The following is a 19,531-nucleotide window of genomic DNA, read 5'->3' on the forward strand; positions in this document are numbered from 1 at the left end:
AATATGTGTTCTAGGGAATGTCTCGCCGTTCATTTTCTTCTCGCTCTACCCAATTACTTTCATGATCGCTTAACTAGGATCAAACAAAAAACAGCATTAATAGATTACATTCGCTTCATACGCATGAGTTTTACATTGCTCACTATGTGTGATGTGATTTTCTGTGCTATTTAAACTAAACTCCAACCAACCAATCATTCTAAAAAAAACGAAATAGTACGGATTGTGGCACTTTTTATCTTACACTTTCAACTCTTTGGCTCGACGGAGAGTGATTACTTTTGTCTGCAAATCCCCCTGCAACTTGATGATTATTAATTGTGTCCCAGTGCGGTCATCCGTTGAATGTCTTATGAAAGGCCCTTAGCAGATAAAGCTTATTGCCGGTTGGTACGAATTGGAAGTCTCACAATGCCAGCAAGGTTTTGTTCTGGCGTTTACGTACCTTTTCGGAGGTCCTCACTGGTGACCGTAAGCAGTGCTGCTCCCGAAAGCTCTGAAATGTGGTGCGCAGCTGGTCGAAGCGTGACTCGCTTCCACCGTTGAGCAAGAAGGGGCTGATTGGAGAAGCAGCTGCACCAGCATCATCGACGTGATTATTTAATGATACCCTTGAAGAGTTTTCTGCACTCTTTTCGTTCCCCGGTACTGAGAATGAACAGAAAAAAGCTGTTTTTTATTTAACAAATTGTTTAGAATGGAGTTGAAAACCCCAACAGATGTAAAGATCCGGAAATTTCATCAGCTGGATTGTGTTGAAGGTTACTAGCAAAACATTGGGATGCTAGGAGAATACTTTAGATAAGCAGGAATAAGGTTCGTACAACTTAGACTTAGAGTAAGAGAGTTGACTCCCACTACAATAACATGATATCACGAATACGTACTACAATAAAATGATATTTGGTCCAACTTTATACTGTGCATCTAAAACCATTATAAATATGGTTTAAATTATACCATCTTATTCTAAAATGCACCACTGCCCTCAATGTTCTCAGCTGATGAATCGGTTTATGTCCATTTTACTTTCTTTTTGTCACTTTTGCTGCCGTGAACTTGAATTGTAGTGAAATTAAAGAAACATAAAGCGCCTTCAGGAAACGCGACCAGACACCAGAAGCCGTAGAAAAGTCTCAGCACAACCCAACCGCGGCGTTAGCACGTGCTGCACATGTGGCACAATAAATCCATGCTTATCGAAGGTGCCGCAGTACACTCGGTTCTCCGTAAAACTTAGCATACACCTGGACAAGTGGAAAAAATAAACTAACAAACAACAAATACCGGGGAAAGAGGAACAGCTTTTCAGATTGCAAGTGTAGAGTGAACGACTGGGAGAATGCAAAGGGTGAATGTTTTCAGTGTGTGTGGTGGCTCTTTGACCTCTTATTGCTTACGGTCCCAGTCGAAGTCGGCACTCTTGTGCAGCCGATGCCAGAACAGGGCACTGTCCTGTCCGCCCGTGGCTTCCGACGCCACACGGCCTAGGCAAGCTCGACAAAACGTGTGCAAGCACTCAAGCACACGTGGCTCTCGCAGCAGCTTCCGGCAGAGTCCGCACAGGTACTTCTCAGGCAGAAAATCGGTCGGAAAGTGGTCATAAACGGTGCTGAAGAGTTCAGATTTTTTGGGAATGCAACATGGCGTGTCGTTCGTGAGTCAGGTGTGTTTATTCGTTAGACTCTTGCGAGGTGAAGCTGGACTCTGGTGGTGGATACTTACGATATCTCGTCAAATTTATTCGCCTGCATCGGTTCCTTCCGCTGACCTCCGACAAGTTCCAGCGTTGGGCTGATTGTTCTAGAGTGCATCGCACCACTGGATCCTTGTACCTCCTTTCCACCGTTCGCACCGGCTACCGTCGTCATAACCATCATCATGTTCCGTATACCTGCTTCTATAGTTCGCGGTCCATCACAACCACCAATGGTTCTATGTATTCTTCCTGTAGCCGGACGTAGCCGGGAACCAACGATGGGTCTACCGTGTCTACTCCCGGTAGATCTGGTCGTGGAGATCCGGAACGAAACCGAAGCAACCCGGACCTTTGTTCGTCATCACATTCACTTTCCTCTCCGTCCGAGTCCTCGCTGGCCCACGAAGGGCGGTGTGGCTGCGTTGGCACACAAACATCAATTTTCGCGCGGGCTCGAGCCCTAGGGGAACGACGTCGCACTTCGGCCACTTCACCATCTGTTGTAGTAGAGTCTGCCATCCGGCATCCAAACCGTACCCAACGCAAACCAAACACTGCACCCACCTGACCACAACCGATTATCGATAACGAGACGGAAAGGGTACGAAAAAGAAAATGAATGACATGAGTCTGCAGGTCTTTCTGCTGAAGCTGTTACTACCGGTCTGAAGCTAAACTCAACACCGAAAGTGCCCGACGATGTTATAAATACGCACTCGGAATACGACATTAATTCAATTACTGCTGCAGTTTTACCCGACCATCTTGGTTCAACTTCGTTGCGGGTTACACTTGCAATTATCTCTTTGCCTTATCTAATTTCTCCTCACAATTAACATTAACGTGTGACATAATATGAATAAGTGAGCACAAAAAGCGGAAATATCCATCTAGGGAAGCTTTTTTTCAGAGCATGTTATACTCGTTGAATGTCAAGTCAAGATTTAGTTATGTTTGTTGTATAAGCAAGCAACAAAAGCGGATTTTAAAAAATTTGCAACACTTAATAGATATAGCATTTGCAAATGAATTATTCTAAAGGAAAGAAAACTTCTCCTACGTTGCTCGTCCTTTTGATGCATTGTCTGTGTCAAACGACAGCTTTGGCCTTTTCATTTTTGGAATATTTTTAGAAATTTTCCTCCTGATGATCATGGCTCATTGTGGTCACTTTCGCTATTGCTTCGTTTATGGCATTTCAATGGAAAATAATATTGAGACACTAACGAGCGAACGTGAGAGGTTAAAGATTTAGTTTTGCCAATGACATGTGAGACTATACAAAATTAGCGTCACTGTGCGACATTATTCAGTAGTTTTTCAGTAGTAGTTATGTTTTCGCAACTTCCCTAGCGATGGAGACGCCTGGTGGATCTTAGCGTATCTATGGTGGAATGAAAATTCGTCATTTTGGTGCTATAACGACTGCAGGAAAGATTAGTGTTTTGTACATTTCCAACGAACGGTACGATAATGAAAATTTATTGATTTAAAACTATAAATATTTTGCTTTTGGTGGTGATGAATCGTTAACCTTTGCGCCCACACGATCGGCAAGAGAATTATCAAATATGCTAGTATGCTGAAAATGCGATGATAACGGGAGAGTAGAAGAAGCTGAAGTGCAACGCAGTATACTTCTTTAATAAGCATTTCACTAAAACCCGGTTATAACCACAACGCACCGGATGACTCTTACCATAGGTATAGACATTATAATTTTATAGCATCTAACGTTATCTTGGGGACGCAATCGCGCTCTAGACCCCGAGCTCGCTCAAATGCTCATAGGAATCTGTTTCGTTGCGGGTGGGAAAGGGGATCAGATAAAACAGCAGCGGTGATAGACACAGCAGGGTGTATCAGAGTACGAAACATGTGGAACCACAACCCAGCAGTATGTGTGCATGTGGGCACAGAGCGTTGATAAAATAGATTTGAAAGCAAAATAGATGATAACGTGAAGAAATGAAAGTTATTCCTCATTAGGCGCCGATGCTGTTTGCATACACCAGCTTCTCGCTAATTGAACTACGCAAATATTAATCTATTATGTGAATTTTTGATGCCAAATCCAAGCTCGCAAACTAACGATTACGTTTGTAACACAGTTTAGAAGCCACTTCCGAGTGATGGCATGGAGGCATTCCCCCTCACCATCTAGTCTGTCACCATCGTAGGCGTTTACCCTGGAATGAAGAGGAGTTCCAGAGTTTTCCCTGACCTTGGCTATGCATTTCAACTCCGCCTTGCAGCAACTCTTGTTCTATACCCCTTGCTGCTAAGAATTGTGGAATCTATGCCCTTTTTACCACCCCTTTGCACTTCATAGTAAGCAGCAGGGTGCATTGTGGCATCTCGAACCTTTCCGATAACGGTGATCGCACAAACGCCGCCAGCGTGCGTTCGGTTTAGCGTTGGAAAGTTTTCATGCAATCAAGCGAGCATTATCCCATTTGTGGCGATTTGTTGGTTTATTAATGGTATTTGTGTCCCTTTTCTGCGGAGGGTGACGTCCATTTCGGTACGGCATTTGTGAGCATTCGTGGTTTGCCACCAAAGTGCGTTCGGTATGCTCTTCATTCTGTATTGAATGTTTGTTTTGACCGATGACGTGAAGCGTGGTGAGCAAATTTAGCATTATTGCAGAGACTAGAGCTACCCCGTCGATCATTTTCGAAGTGTGTGTTAGTATTTGAGGTTGGAAGGGTTTCAAGTAATGGTAACGCCAAGTAGATTGCAAAAATATGTTTACCGACTGTATTGATATTTCTGATGAATTATTTAACTGCTTTGTTATAGGTTTTGGAGGAAATAACACTTTCATATTTTTCCACTGGCACCTCTTCATTAATCCGAACCCATTTCGAATTCAGTAGTAGGGAAAATTGATTGTAAAGTTTTTGATCATGACCCGTATTGCTTCAGGTTCTTTTTGAAATGGAAATTGTTAGAAATAAGGTCGAGCAAACGGTTCTCTACTGGAAAATGGTTGATATTTCCATGGGGTGTTGTTGAATTGCTTTAATCGTTAATGATTCATAGCTCAATATTTTCGTTCATGGAGTTGTGCTTTGAATTGATTGGAATAAATTTTGAAATTGGTCATAAGGAGATTTTACGTTTATATTTGTCTTTTCCCACGTGGCTTAATATGCTTTGTCTTTATGTAAATTGTTTCAAATGCCGGTAATGTTTTTCACTTGCTAGCGACACACTCAAATTTACTTAACATCGAAGGACAAACTGTTCAGTCTGTACGATTTTGGTTGAGCCAACATGGAGTGTGAAAAAAAGGCAAGCAAACAACACTTTTTCAAATTCAACTTCCCAAAACACGATTTGCTCGTTTCATGTAGGTGGTGAAAACATGTGGACATTGTAAAGAAAGAATGAAATACACACCCTGATTTACTATGGAGAAAGCCCATTTCATGCCACCTGTACAATGTTTGTGGTGTACCACGAAGTTTTGTGAGTGAGGTACGGTTTCTCAAGCTTCGTTCTCTAGACCACGTTTTGTCCGTCGCAAACTGACCTTGCTGCGACACTGTTAGCTGCTCCGAAAATGTTTCGTTGATCCATTAAATACACATCAGGGAATGTCAACGTCACTAACTGACTCAGCTGATTCTTCTTCTTGGACCAGGAACATCCCGAGGCTCAATTTCTACTTCCGGCTAGAGGGACATATTATCCACATCCAACTCGAGCTAAAACCACCCATTGCTTTCTCAAACTGCTTTCTTTCGTCGGAAATTTCCTTTATGACTATTTCCACATGCCTTGTACTAATTGTTATGCTCCGGCGTCGCTTTATTTGCGAATCGTGAAATGCATCGGACACCGGTGTGCTTTGAGACCGACATGGACCGCAGGGTTCGCATACAAATAAAACACTAAAGCGACAACCAAACACGAATGGTTAATTTTTGCACCAAGTCACCTCAATGCCTTGGGAACGGAAAACTCTGCTGCTCGTAAAAAGCTTCCGTTAGAATCTGATTTTTTTTCCTCCTGCTGTAGTTCGTACCAGCAATCCAAACCTGTGACTAGCATCAATAAAACGTGCCCTCAGAATGCAACAAAACTAATGTCCCATCTAATACTGATATAACAAAGCTTTTTCCAGGGCGCATTCGGTGGGCTTGGGTGAAGAAGGTATGCAGCGCAGCATTTATTTTACTTTTACCTGTTCACGGTTTGCTAAGGGCAGGGTGGTGGTTGTCTCGACCAAGTATTTAACCTCCTCCTCCAAGGGATAAATGCGTTGAAGAATGAGTATGTCTTTTGTTCGTTAGAATCTAAATATTTGAAGACTATGCTGAAATGTTCGATGTAGTGAAGTAAGCACACTTTTTGTCTATTGAAGAGGTGGATGAAAAATAATCGAATCTGATTCAACTAAGATGGGCTCCACTGAAAATCCATTAGAAGATGCATAGAACTATGGCTTTAACAGCAAATGCAAACTTTGAACTGTAATAATGGTTGTGCCATCAACTGATTTCAACATTTTCTCAAAACATACAAATTGCCGGAATCATAGCTTAAGACTAGTTAAGTTACAGTACGTAACCTTTATGTTCAGTAATTAGAAAGCACATCATTGTTACGGTGTTTCGTAAACCTTAAACTCACATAAAGTTGTATTAGAAAGGAGCACAGATAGCACGGTGTTTAAAGCTCATCTAATTTTTCTTTCCTATATGTCGACCATTTCTCTACAAATAGTGAATGAAAAGCTGTTAAACCAAATTAGAACTATATTTAAAGAAAGAACAAATAAATTATGTTGTTTTATGTTCAAATATTGAACCAAAATCATCCAATTTTATTTTCATTAATGCCTATCAAAGTTGACGGCTTATTCAGTACGCATACATTTTGACTTGTTTTCACACACGATTACGCGTTGCGAGGAAAGAGGAAAATCGAATCCTTTTTCATAATAAAAAGAGACTGTTGCTAAAACTTACCAGGATGGTGCACGTAGGAGTTTTGGTTTTGAAATATTGTACAAATAAATGAACTGAGCAAGCAACAATCCAACATGGATTACGGTAGAAATAATAATAAGTGGTGAAAAAAACGATTAAATTTATTCAAATTTAAGCGGTGGCCTTGTTGTAAACGGGAATCGGTGTTTATTTAGTTCTACCGGTTCGATAACTAATGGGGTTTGCAGCTATCGAATGATGATTGTGTAATGTTTACAATACTATTAAGTACAATAAAACCATCGACATAAAGGTTGCACATAAATTTCCACTGATTTACCTCCTTTGGGAAGCTGCGTAAGTATTAGCCTAAACTATTTGATGAATTGATTTGTAATTAACGATCAGCTGTGGTTATAATTTATAGGAAGGTAACCGTCCATCCATGACAGCATTTTGCGCATCAAAACGTTGAAAAAAAGGAAGCTCTGGATTGAGAACATGATGAGCATTTGTTGAAGTTCTTTGTTTTTTGTGGTATAGCATGAAAAAGTAACATTGGGATTTATTTTAAAACCTCTATGATTTAATGATTTCCTAGTTTTCTCTCAAATTCCATAAAGCAATGCTGAACATGAACCAGATCTGAGCAGATCAGAGAATAGATGAAAAGATAACAGGTTCGAAAAATAGGATAATTTTCCAGAAAGAATAGACATCACAAGTTATTGTCAGAATTCGAAAAGAATCGTACAAAAACAACTCAAGCAAATCCGAGCAGGTTTGTTTCGTTTATTTGTTCTTTTTCCGTTTCAATTGATCATTTTCCATCCCCGCTCTCCTAGTCCCTCAGTAGACTTGTACAGATACAGCTCTTTTAATTTTTCCTACCTCGATTTTTCTTGGAAATGTACAATTATACTTCCTCGGATGATACAAATTATGCTCAGTAATTCTTTTTGATGTATTGCTGCACATATGCTTGCGTGTTGCTTACAATGATTGCGGTTCTGGGTTGAGCAAAGTTCCGTCGAGGAATGTCTGGATTTCAATTCTTCTGAATTTATTTTATTTAGTTTTTGCTTTTTATGTTCTTTTCTTAATGTATTTTTATCACTGTTGGTAGTAGGAAGTTCATGCGCTAGTTTTCCAGTGAAATTTTTCTCTTGCTCTAATATCTGCTGGTGCTGATGTTATTATATTCTATTTCCTCGATGTAGGTAGATGCTTTCACCAACCATTTTACTTTGGGTATTAGGTCGGCGAAGGATTGCTTTACATATTGCAAACATAATTCTTTCTGCCACCCTTAACCATTTCCATGCTTTTGGAAAAGTCTAATTGTACTTTTGAGTGTGCAAGTCAGATTCACGTATTGCTTCTAACTGATGGAAGGATTAGTTTTATTGTTTAACCGTTGCAATTGTCTCCTTATCTTCTATCGCCGAGAGGCAAAGATTAAAGTGGTATAATTCGTACGCCTTTCAACATCAGAGATGCACCTGCGATGGATAGGGTACTTAAAATAACAATAATACATGTTAGTATCATGCTTTTCCAGTTGGGGATGTTTAGAAGACACGCGTTGTGTGTGGTTAAACCAGTTGTTCGTACGGTATCACACAGGTGCATAATTCAGTTCCACCAGAAGCAGTGACTGGTGCTTGCCAATTCAATCTGCCTTGCTCGTGAATGAGCTCCTTTCTTCGGTTGGAATTTTCCATTCAAGCCGATAGTACCAGAACAATAAGTAGAAAGTAGAAGCCGGCATCGGAAGCGCCAGTGCATCGCAAAACGCCTCCAATTTCGTCCTCGTACCTTGTGAGGTTGCGCTTGCATCGGCTGTCACTGGGCATTAGTATGGTATATGGTTCTGAGTGAGAATTTCTTGTTGTTCTTACCTTTAAATTTTGCACTTGCTGTTGTCATCGTTGGCACCCATCTATGAAACACCCCTCCGAAAAAAGGACAAAAATGAATATACGAAACGTATGCGTCGTGCGTTGTCTGTTTCACCGTTCGTGGCAAGTTGAAGATGATGAAGTTATTGCACTCCCGGAAACTATACCGACAATGCCGGTGCCAGAAGGTGAAAATTTCGAGTGAAGACTCCAAAGGGTAATTTTGTATGCATCACGTGAATTATCGTGCTGTGATCGGTCATGTACGGAGCACGTCGCATGACAACATACGCGAAAGAGTAGTTTTGGAATGAAAAGGATGACTTTTAGAGGAATAGAGCTTTGAGGGAAGAAGTCTTCAAATTTCCTGCCAGGCTGCACATTGTCGTAGTAACTCGTGCACACACATTGTATGATTTCTGGTTCAATATCCTCCACAGGGTCGACGCAGAAGATATGCTGAATTGTAACCCGTTATTCAACAACCGTTCCTTTTCCATTGCCTTTGGTTCTCCAGGAGCTTCAGGTGCAATTGAATGAAGTCTATCCCATGATCGCCACGTACTACATCTCACGTTTCACTCCGGGGTATGGACACACCAACCACCGTCTGTGGACGAGCTGCTTAGCATTCGTCTGCTTTGCCATCGCTACGAAAAAGCGCGTCCCTCGACGAACCGACCGTGCCTGCATAAGGTGCTCTTTTCAGTTGGCAGTTTAGGTGAGCTCCTAATCACCTGACGACGGATGCTACGGCCCTTTATCGGCGTCATCTGAAGGAGCGTGAAAAAGACGGACGGACGAACTACCCTCGAGACGTGAGGTTGAATTTGAAGGCTCTTCGCATTCTTCATTCCATCGAAAAGGAGAACTTTATAGGGTGGTACAATAGGTATTCTAGACGATTTCCGTCTGGCGCGTACAACCTGATCTTCTTGTTATCTCCAGCTACCCACGACCCCCTACAAACCATATCAGCTGATATCATCTATATGCTAAAATATACAAATCGAGTGCGTCCGAGCCACGCTGAGCCGTCTGGCATTCAAAACCCTTTTGCTGTGGGAAGCGCATAAGTATGCCACCTTCGAAAAGGGACGGAAACGGAAAAAAGATTCGGTGAATCAATATCCACGTCCATGCTTTTCAGGCAGCAATTGGAAATTTGAAGATTCAGATGATAGATAGTATACTTGTAAAGTGCTCTACGAATACTAATACAATTGACACAAAACTTCACACATTCTTTCTGAGAAGCACTCAATTAGGTCCATGCCCGGGATTTTTTTGAAGCAGCACGCTTGTTGGACTGGAGACAAGTTTCACACAACGAACCCCGTTTAAACCGTTTTAGATAAGCCTCGTACACTGTTTGGCTTAATGACATTTATCACTTTGTGCGATGTTGCTTCAAGCATCTTAAAAATCAACTCTAAGCATTAAAATACGGTTGTGGATTGATTGTTCACATATTTTCTATGCTTGAAGCTCGAAAGAGACGGGTTGTTTCAGCTCCACTGACAGAGTATTCGAGTCCCTCTATATTTGTGTAAGTCTTTTGCTTTTTCAAGCTTTTTGCCGATGATCAAATGATTTGCTGGCGGCGACTTGTGAACAATACGATGACGGTGAGACGTATAAAATGCATCATTCATGTTCATGTTCGTTTCTTGAATTATTAAATCTTTTCGGTCTCCACGAATGAGCAACCAACCACCAGAGGTGTGACCATGAAGTGTTATAAGTCCAACCTTCGAGTTACGGTTGGTGGCATGAGACGTACCATATTAGACTGTTGCTCCACTAGTAATTTTATCTCAGCTGCAAACAATTGGTTCGGGAGCGAGATAACCGAAGCCCAAACAGATCGCTATCACCGAAAATGCACTTTAACCTCGCTCCTGTATGTCCATGCTCCTCTCTCTTGCACGCCCTAAAGCAATCAAACCTGTACCGTCTGCTGCTGTTGGGTGTTGAAAACGTACATATTTCATTAATAATTTATAATTTCTGTATGCATTTTGCAGCCACACGAACTTGTGCGACTGGGTCACGGAACGATGGTTCTGCAAGCGAATTGGCCTGAGGCCGGAGGATTTGAATAAAACGGTTCACAGGGGCTCGTCGGCAGAAGGCCTTGTTTCCGTCGGGTTAGGTGGTCGGCCGGGGCTCAATGTTAGATGATTCCTGAAACTTCAGTTCAGTTATAAATTCAATTCATTTATGTGCAACGTATGATCTGCGAGTATGTGAGTTTTTGTGTGTGTTTTCGGTGGAAAATTCAGTCACATTTATTTATTTGTATGAAAGCTGCCTCAAGCCCTCGCTCATGGCAATGCAATGGCAGTTGTCAATTTTTATGTTTGTGTATGCAATGGATGCCGCATTTCATACCGCCAGACAGATACGTTGTCTGCTCGAAGCATCTATTTCCCGGTGGCTGGATGTGGCTGTGTGTTTTTGTATACATGATAATACTATCATCATACGATCATCGTATGCGCTCGGGTAGCGACTATGAATATGTTTAATAATATGCAAAAGCCTCCGGTGCCTACCGTGGTAGAGGTCCTCTAGGTCGCCGGTCTGGGTAGAAAACACAATTTATTCATTTTGCTAGCGCTGTTTATTTATACTACATATTTCGTTTTTGGCGATGATGCGCAGGGTATTCATTTCAGTTTATATTCAATTCTCAGATTTAATTATATTTCTATGTATTTTTATTTGTTTTCCGCTCTGCGTTTTTATGCATAAAAGGTCAATATTGTTTTGGTCAAACGTGTTATCTTTCACTACCTCGATCTAACTCGAGGAAATTAGAAGTCTCAACTGTTTAGTAGGTGCCGCAAGGCAAATTTACTATCTCAATGGAGGATTTTGGTTTTTGCAACGCGTTTGGGGCCTTCCGAGGAAAACCGATTCGAATCTCAGGCGGGAAACCTCATTCACATATTTCTTCTGAGGTGGAGAAGGTGGAGCATGCCGTAGATTGGTTGAACTGGGGTCGAAAAATTAATTACAATGAGCGAAGATTTATTACGCCACTCTCACCGTGAACGATTCAGTAAAGATCTCGGAATTTTAAAAAACTTGTCGCAATGTAGTGCTAACGAGTACTATAGTAAGCGCTTTTCCTGAGTGTTTGACTTAAGTTTTTGTTGGAGAAATGCAACCTTTGGATGTCATAAATGGCAAATATAATTTGCCCAATTGTAGCCATGGACAGTATCAAACTGGGAAGAAGGAGAAAACCCACAGGGGCAATAGTGATTTGGTGACCAGAAACTGTAAAAATGATTATTTAGCGTTCTCATAAATTAGATTATATTTAGGTTTTTATATGCTTTAGATCACGCGTTTGTAAAGAATTGAATGGTAACCTATATCATACCAGGCAGCATAGATGACGTTGTAATTAATAGTTCAGCGAAAATAAATTGTAATTCGGTGGAATCAATCTTTGAAAGATAGGCTCTATCCGCAAATAAAAATTGTTGTGTCAAATTACGCTTCTTATGTTCACATTTTAACCTTTAGAAGCTTAGATTACGTTCGGTTACTAATGAGTTACATTCGTAACGCTCCATCTAACTGTTCCGCTTCAAAAAAGCATTAAAGAGTGTGCATGGTTCGAATCAAAATACAAAACCGCTAAACAAAATCACGATGTCATGAACAGCTAACTCTTTCTTTGCGTTAAAAGCACGGAAAAAATAAACTACGGGATAGTCGGTTGGTGCAGCATATTTTTATGATCGCTTGTTCAAGGAGGCAAAGACTTAAAAACCGTGCACAGCTAGTGTACTTGATGGCTGAAGGAGATCATTTTGTATCGTGAAAAAAACAATAAAAGAAAAACACTTTCCCATAGACCAGACTGACCTGTTTTTGAATTTTTCATAATGTGAAAAAGTTTCTCTGTTCCGAGCTGTTGTTTGATAAATTGTGGCAAGTTTTCGTCACCATTGCACCACCATAATTTCCTTGTGGTTTTCGTTGCCATCGCCAAGGCTCGGGTTCTTAGATGGCCACACGCCATTTGGTGTGTTTACTTTGCACAAGTTCATCAGGAAGTACAATAGCCATAGGCGGAAAGTTTTAAGCCACACTCGGTGACTGAAAACTGGAAGTGGCTCGGCTGTCTTTTATGTGAGTTAATTAATTGTAGCATGACCATTCTCATTAGCACTAAATGGAAAATGGGTTTCCCGGGCACGTGGGTTGAGTGTACGGGGTTTTCTTAAAGTAAAGTGTCAGAAAAAGTTAAATACCATCTCTTTTGAGAGCAAGCACTGACACACGTTTCAAGGGGAAAAATTTTACCGATTCTACGTCGCGTTTGGCATCTAAGAGAGGTTCTGCTTGGGAACGGGATGTGTGTCTTTTAATGTCACGTTTAACTTCCATATTTCGTAGCACATTTCAGCACCTGATAGGCTGCTGTCATTTAGAGAGCATTTATAGCAGTTGTTTATGCATTGGTGAAGGTGATTGTTGTTCTGTAAATGTTTTCTATTTTGATTAAAATAATTCAAAAAATAGACTTATTCCACACATATTTATAGCAATTTGATTTGAGTACTCCGATTTGTCTGTTGGCATGTCAAGTATCTCCTTAAAAATTGCTTGGTTTATCTAACATGTCAATCCTATCTAATATGTCTGGGCCCAAGCCAATATTTCAGAGCAACGAAATATTGTTGGAAGATGAAAATCAAAGTTTTCTTTTAGCAAAAAGTTGAAAACAAATTGTTGTGATTCATTAAAAAATATATGTATGTTTGGGATTATTTGAATGGGGTTATAGATATAGGGTTTAGCATTTCCAAAATCACCTTTTCTGTATTCAAAGCTCTTTGTAACGGCGTCGGCTCGAATGTTTTAATCAAGCTATTGATGTATTCATGCAAACATCCAATTGAAATAAGTTTCCTTAGTCTAACTTATATGATTTCCAATAAATTTTCTCCAGCTTTTAAAATCAAAGGGAATAATTAATAGGACCTTTAGCTGCTGCACAGTGCACAGTGTCGTGGCCTATTCTACATCGTTAACATTTTTTCTATTCATTTTTTTTTCATCATCAAGCAATAAGTACTTTCTACGATGAAAAACATGGGCCACGCGAATGTGGTAATCCAAGCATTCATAATTTAGTAGCCAAAAGCGACCTAGAGTACGTTGTTCATGGTTATATTTCATTCAGAAAAAACTACGATGATTGTCTTAAGCATGACACTTTCATTAATGTTAAAGGAACATACATAAAGGAAACACTAATGAAAGTGTCATGCTTAAGCGCACATAACTTTTATTTAATAAACTCTTAATCCATCCATAAATCACGTATGTTTCCTGGGAGGTTCTGAGGATCATGAAGGTGGGAATGAATAGTAGTACTAGGAAAATGTATGAAAAAGTTAACACACCCATTACGGAGCAACGGAAGGCTAAAACTCATTTCGTAGAGTTCGTTTCCGGAAAAGTGGTTCTTAAACGGCAAAAGCAATTCAGTTCCAACAGGTAGCTTCCACTTGTGGATATTATTTGAAGCAAGTTAGTAGAAAATGATTGCATTTGCAGAGTGTAGATTCATTTCAAATTTGGTGTGCTTTGTCTATGGAATAGCCAAAACGAAATTAACAGGCGCGATTTTTTTCAGGGATATAAACATAAAGCATAGCATACCTACACTCAAAAGCACGTTGTGCCAAAAAGCATCCGTGCAGCGCGTTAATAATACAGAATCCCCAACGTTTCAGAGAAGCATTAAACAGGAGATTTAATAGAAGAAAAAAACTGCCGGGACGGTGGAGCTCCAACTCCCTTACTATAGTTTTGAAGGAGTTAAAAGTTCATATTCCCGGTTGTTTACCGTGCACTATCATTTTACTAACCATCGAAAGCGGCCACCGAGCACGGGCATGATCTAGTGAGAAAGAGTGAGTAACAAAAAACGGAAAAATTAGAGCAGGAACCGCATCCCGGAAAAGACCGAGAAACCACCGGGGCTAGTAGAGCTCTAATTGGTATTCCACTCGTAATTGCACTACTTTATAAATGTTTGTTTTTGGCTAGACCCATCATACCTAGGAGCAAGCAGGAGAAGCATACAAAATGACACACGAAAGAAAAGAAAGAAAATAACATTCTCGCATCCTAAGGACAACTTAGAGAAGCCTTCGGCAGAAACCGACAAACGATATCAAAATTGCAAGCCACCTGGCTCGTTGGTGGGAGCCGCTAAGAGAAAATCATAATTTATTCATAAGCTTCACTGAATTAGTCGCCCTCGGAACGTGGATGCAGTCGATGTTGGTGTACGGTGGTACCCACGGTGGGTCACTGTTTTTGCGTGTGCTTGTGTGTGAAAGTCTCCCTTCTATTTTTATTTTCCTTTGGTGATAAGAAAATGTGATGTTAAAAAACATATCTTTATTTCTCTCAGAAATAGGGAAAGAATTGTGGCAGGTCCAAGTTGTCTGTTACTTCTTAAAGAATCAAACAAGCGTTGGCGAGCGTAAGCGTTGGGTTGTTTTAGATACCGTCTTGAAACTGACTGGGCCGCCCAAGTGGGCCGAGTTGAAGATGAAATTAAATTCTTTTCTATTTACGTCCACTTTAAATATTTCAAACGAAGCTATAGGAAGCAAAACGAACCAAGTAATAAATAAACGCTCATATTGTTGAAAATAATATAAAACATACGGGACCTCATCAAAGCTGACTCAACTAGCACAAGGGGCTGCCCGGCTGAAGAAGAAGAAATAATAAACGTCATCAACTTCAATTGCTCCCATTCTTAATTTCTATTTCAGCGTACTTTATGCTAAGGAAGAGCGCGTTTTAATCGTGACTGGGTGGAAAACGAAACGAACCGCAATCTTTGAAAGGTGCGTCATAATATCACCGGCGGTAAAAAACTGGTCAGCTGTTGAAATGATGGTTGATACTTTTTCCTCGTTGAGGAATCTTATTCTCTGGCAAAAATAATGGCGACACGTTAAGGTATCTATTTACAATCGAATTTTCTATAAAATCATTAAACTTTTAGATGCATTACTATGAAGTAAATTCGTGTGGTGCATTGTAACTTGTTAGACTGATTTTCAAATTCATCTATCAAATTCAGCTGCCTCAGCAAGCACGTACATTAAAATAACAACCAGCAACCATCCAACCCCATTATTTAGGCCTTGTAACAACGAGCTGAGGTAGATCTAAAATTGTCAAATAAGCTGTTAAATTTTCTTTAAAAAATCGTGCAGGTGCTTCTTTTTTAGAAAGTAAACAACAACAAGCAATCGATAGAAACGTGGTGAAAGAAAAACACAGAAATAAAATATGAAAAGTCATGTTTCATTACTTCATCATTCAAAGGAATATTAAATGGCAGCAGTGGAAAGCAATAAGCCAAATAGCAACTGCAACGATGCAACTAAGGTGAGAAGCTTATGGAATGCCCGAATCAGAATCCAATGTTGAAACTTTTGCCGAACTGCAATCAACTAGTGCTGATTGAGTGCTTTTTTCTTCCCGTTTTCCTCTCACGAATGCGAACGACCACGTTACCAACGTAAGTCCTAGATTTCATAACACATGACCGTGGAAGAATGCGAACCTTCTTGGGAGCTTCCAATTGGCCAACAATGGTGATCGGTAAGAGTTGTTTTTTTTTTATGCGTGTCGTAAGATTCGGAGGCAGCATGTATAATATTTTGTTACCCTCTCTCTTTCCACCTTCCTGCTAGTTTTTTCCAATTGGAAAAGTTTTCCCATTCACTCAGCAAAAAGTTGGCTGGCGCCGATGAGACGATTTTCTTATGGATTTGGAGACAATCTTATATTTTTGTTCCCGTTTGGTTTGTTATAGCCCGAGCAAATCGACTCGACGATGGTACTGGTAAAATTGCGGGCTTCACAAATTAGCGTTCGTTTAAAACTTAAATGAGTTTGTGCGGTTGCACGCTGGGTGAAAATTACGATGCTGTTTGTGTGAATTGCAGTTTATGCACCGGTTTGTGCATCCGGAAAAGTCACAGCAAGGCGTGGCGTAATAAGGTAAGTTTTTTCATGGGAATGGTAAGGAAAGCTGGCGTAGGGTATTACAAGGAAACGACCTAATTTCGTAAAAATTGCAACACCCTTGGTTCCACGTAGCCCGAGTGTGGCGCAATGCTGTGCAGGGCATAAACAATGTTGGCTGTAACAGCAGATTTTATGATAAATGCATTCGTTCCCTAGAAGCTGCATGAAAGGCAGAAGGCCGTACACATACACGAAAAGCGTCTTAAGGCAATGCTGTTGTTATTGAAGCAATATTTATGGAAGAAATTAGAGATTTTGATTTTAAACTACTTCAGACAGTAAAAATGATAAGTTAAGTAAGCGAGTATAATGGAGTTAAAAGTACTGAAGAAAATAGATCAACTTAACCTCTTCACAGTTTTGGCCGAGCCGAGGGCAATTTTTGTCAGTCAGTTTTGTTTTTTTTTTCGTTGTGCGTCGTTGATTCTAAGTGCACCTGTTTCAAAAACATGTCATTAAATGTTTATACATTTTAACTCATTTGTGCGATACTAATCGATAAAATTGAACAAAATTTAGGACAGTATTGATCTAAATTACAAAAAATCTCAAAATACACTGAAACTCACAAGAAAAATGAATAATAGGGAACTCTGCATTAACTTCGCATTCTATCACGTCCGGAAGAATCCAGAGAACAATAGAAAATCAAATCAATTGAAAAGTTTTGCTTAAAGTAAAGCTTTTCTCTCCACAATGCGGTCTTTGGTCCAGCTACTGGTTGCAACTTTGCCCTTAGTAACAACCCAACCATCTCTTGTTCCAGTATGTCGGGTCAACGTCTTGCTTCTGGCTAAATGATTTCTCGTTTGTTGAGTGCCCGGTCGTTAGAGGGTGGAAACCAAAGCAATTTCGAACAAACAAGCGCAAAGTTTTGTGTTTTACCAAACTGATGCCTTACTTTCAGTGTTTTGTTGGACAAGGCGTGCACTTGTCAACCGTAGTGGTCAAATATTATTTATCAAGTTGCTCAAAGCATTTGAGAATACCAGAAACTTTCAGAAAACTAGCTTTACTTTGTTAGGCTTCGCTCAGTTTTTCCTGTAAATGCACTGCACGATTGTAACCTTATGAAACGATGAAGAATGAAACATACATTATTGTGGATACTTTCGGACAGCTGTAATTTATCAAACTAAAAAAAAAAACAACAAACCTTTTTAATTTTTCAATTTCATTCAGACACTCCAATAATACCCAAAACGAAAACAGAGTCAGCCATCAACTCATCAGCGTTCTTCGATTTTTGTTTTGTTTACATAAGTGCCACGCAATACATACCAGAAACATATACCTGTTGATTTATTTGATTTTTTTTTTGAGATTTTTGAAATTTGTAAAATTTTCTTTCATGGGATTTTACTCAGACGGAAATAGAAAGCACAATATTCTTCAATATACTTGAATTTATAAATTTTTATTCAAATTTTTAACCTGCATTTTTTTCAATTCAATTCGATTTTTTCAACATATCATATTGATGAAATCATCATTAAATTCCTGTTCTTTCTACAGAATACATATCCAAATGATAAGTTTTACCTTTTTTTGATATAGTTTTGTCTGTTTCGATTGTGTTCTCTTCCCTAGTATATGTAACAAAATACCGTTGCATTGTATGTTTTTAAAACGGTCGGAAGAATCTCTGACTCTTGATTTCTTGATCACTTGATTAATGGGAATACACACGGAATAAAAGCACTGATTAGCGAACGATAGAAAACATCTCGCAACAAGCAAATAGATCTAACTAGAAAGGCGAACAATATTCTTATGTTACCCGCAAAACATCTTTTCGGAACGAGAAGGGTCAAAATTGGGCTGATCCATTCGAGAATCTTACTTCTAAAGATTCTAAAGTATGTAAATGGAGTAAAAGCGATACATTGAACTGCTTGCAAACCCACCCACTTATCTCTTCTTTCAGTATGTTTCCTTTTACCACAAATGCTTGTTTCTTCAATCTGCTTTACTTTGAATGCAGCTGTATCTATCAACGTAGAAAATAAAATGATCCATTAGGCACTTGTGTTAGAGTTTTTCCTTTATATTCTATTCAATAAATGGATGAGTCTTTTTTATTTCACATGGTTTCATCAACATAATACACCACCTTTTATTATGATAGTATTTACCGCTTTTTAGAGAGAAAACTTAATTATATAAGAGACTTTGGCATTATTCCCTTTAAAAACAAACACAGTGGCTACCGATACATTAAACAATGTTGAATTTATGCGTTGTTGAAAAATTTTTTGTTCCTCCGAGGTCATTGCTTTGTCGTCGCTATATGACACTTGCCGGGGGTATTTTGTTTTTGCACGCTTTTGTATGGTTGTGATAGCACGTGTGACGTACCTATTTCCCCCGTGGTCTTGTAGATACCGTACTTCCTTTCCGTGCCAGGAAGAAGATAATGTTTCTCGGTCGCGTCACGTTGACATCGGATGCTGTGACCTGCAGATAGAGTAAATGGCACACATGAGACAAGAAAGACTAGCAAAATGGTTCCATTTGAAGTAAATGACTTATAAGACGAAAAGGTTTTGTCATTCCAATGGCCAAATATATGATTTGGATGGTCAATCGGCTGCAGCAATTGGCACCTGACGACGTGGAAAACTCCGGTCCCGCGTCTCAACCACGATATTGTTCTTGTATGAAGTGGCTAATTCGATTTCCGTGGCTGTCAGTTGGAAAATTAGTTTTTCATTTATGACTGCAAATTGTATTGGGTGGTTTGGTTTAGCGTGAAAGAAAATATCTAAAACATATCAGCACTCACAAAACACTGAATTCTCTCGTATCTCACTCGTAAAGGAGCTCTCCAGCAAAACTTGTTTCATCGACATCGATCGAATTTACAAACGTTCATTTTCGCAGTCGGGATCGCGCTCAAG

At 39.8% G+C, this 19,531-nt stretch overlaps 1 protein-coding gene across 1 annotated transcript in view; it reads right to left on the reverse strand.

The window, feature by feature from the left end:
* Positions 1–1,900: 1,900 nt before the first annotated feature.
* Positions 1,901–19,531, reverse strand: part of LOC131264176 (uncharacterized) — a 106,872-nt gene continuing 89,241 nt past the window's right edge. Inside the window, exon 2 of the mRNA XM_058266464.1 lies at positions 1,901–2,116. Within this exon, the coding sequence (XP_058122447.1) occupies positions 1,901–2,116 (216 nt within the window). The remainder of the gene's footprint in view (positions 2,117–19,531) is intronic.

Source organism: Anopheles coustani, chromosome 2 (genome assembly GCF_943734705.1).
Source record: "Anopheles coustani chromosome 2, idAnoCousDA_361_x.2, whole genome shotgun sequence".
NCBI lineage: Eukaryota > Metazoa > Arthropoda > Insecta > Diptera > Culicidae > Anopheles > Anopheles coustani.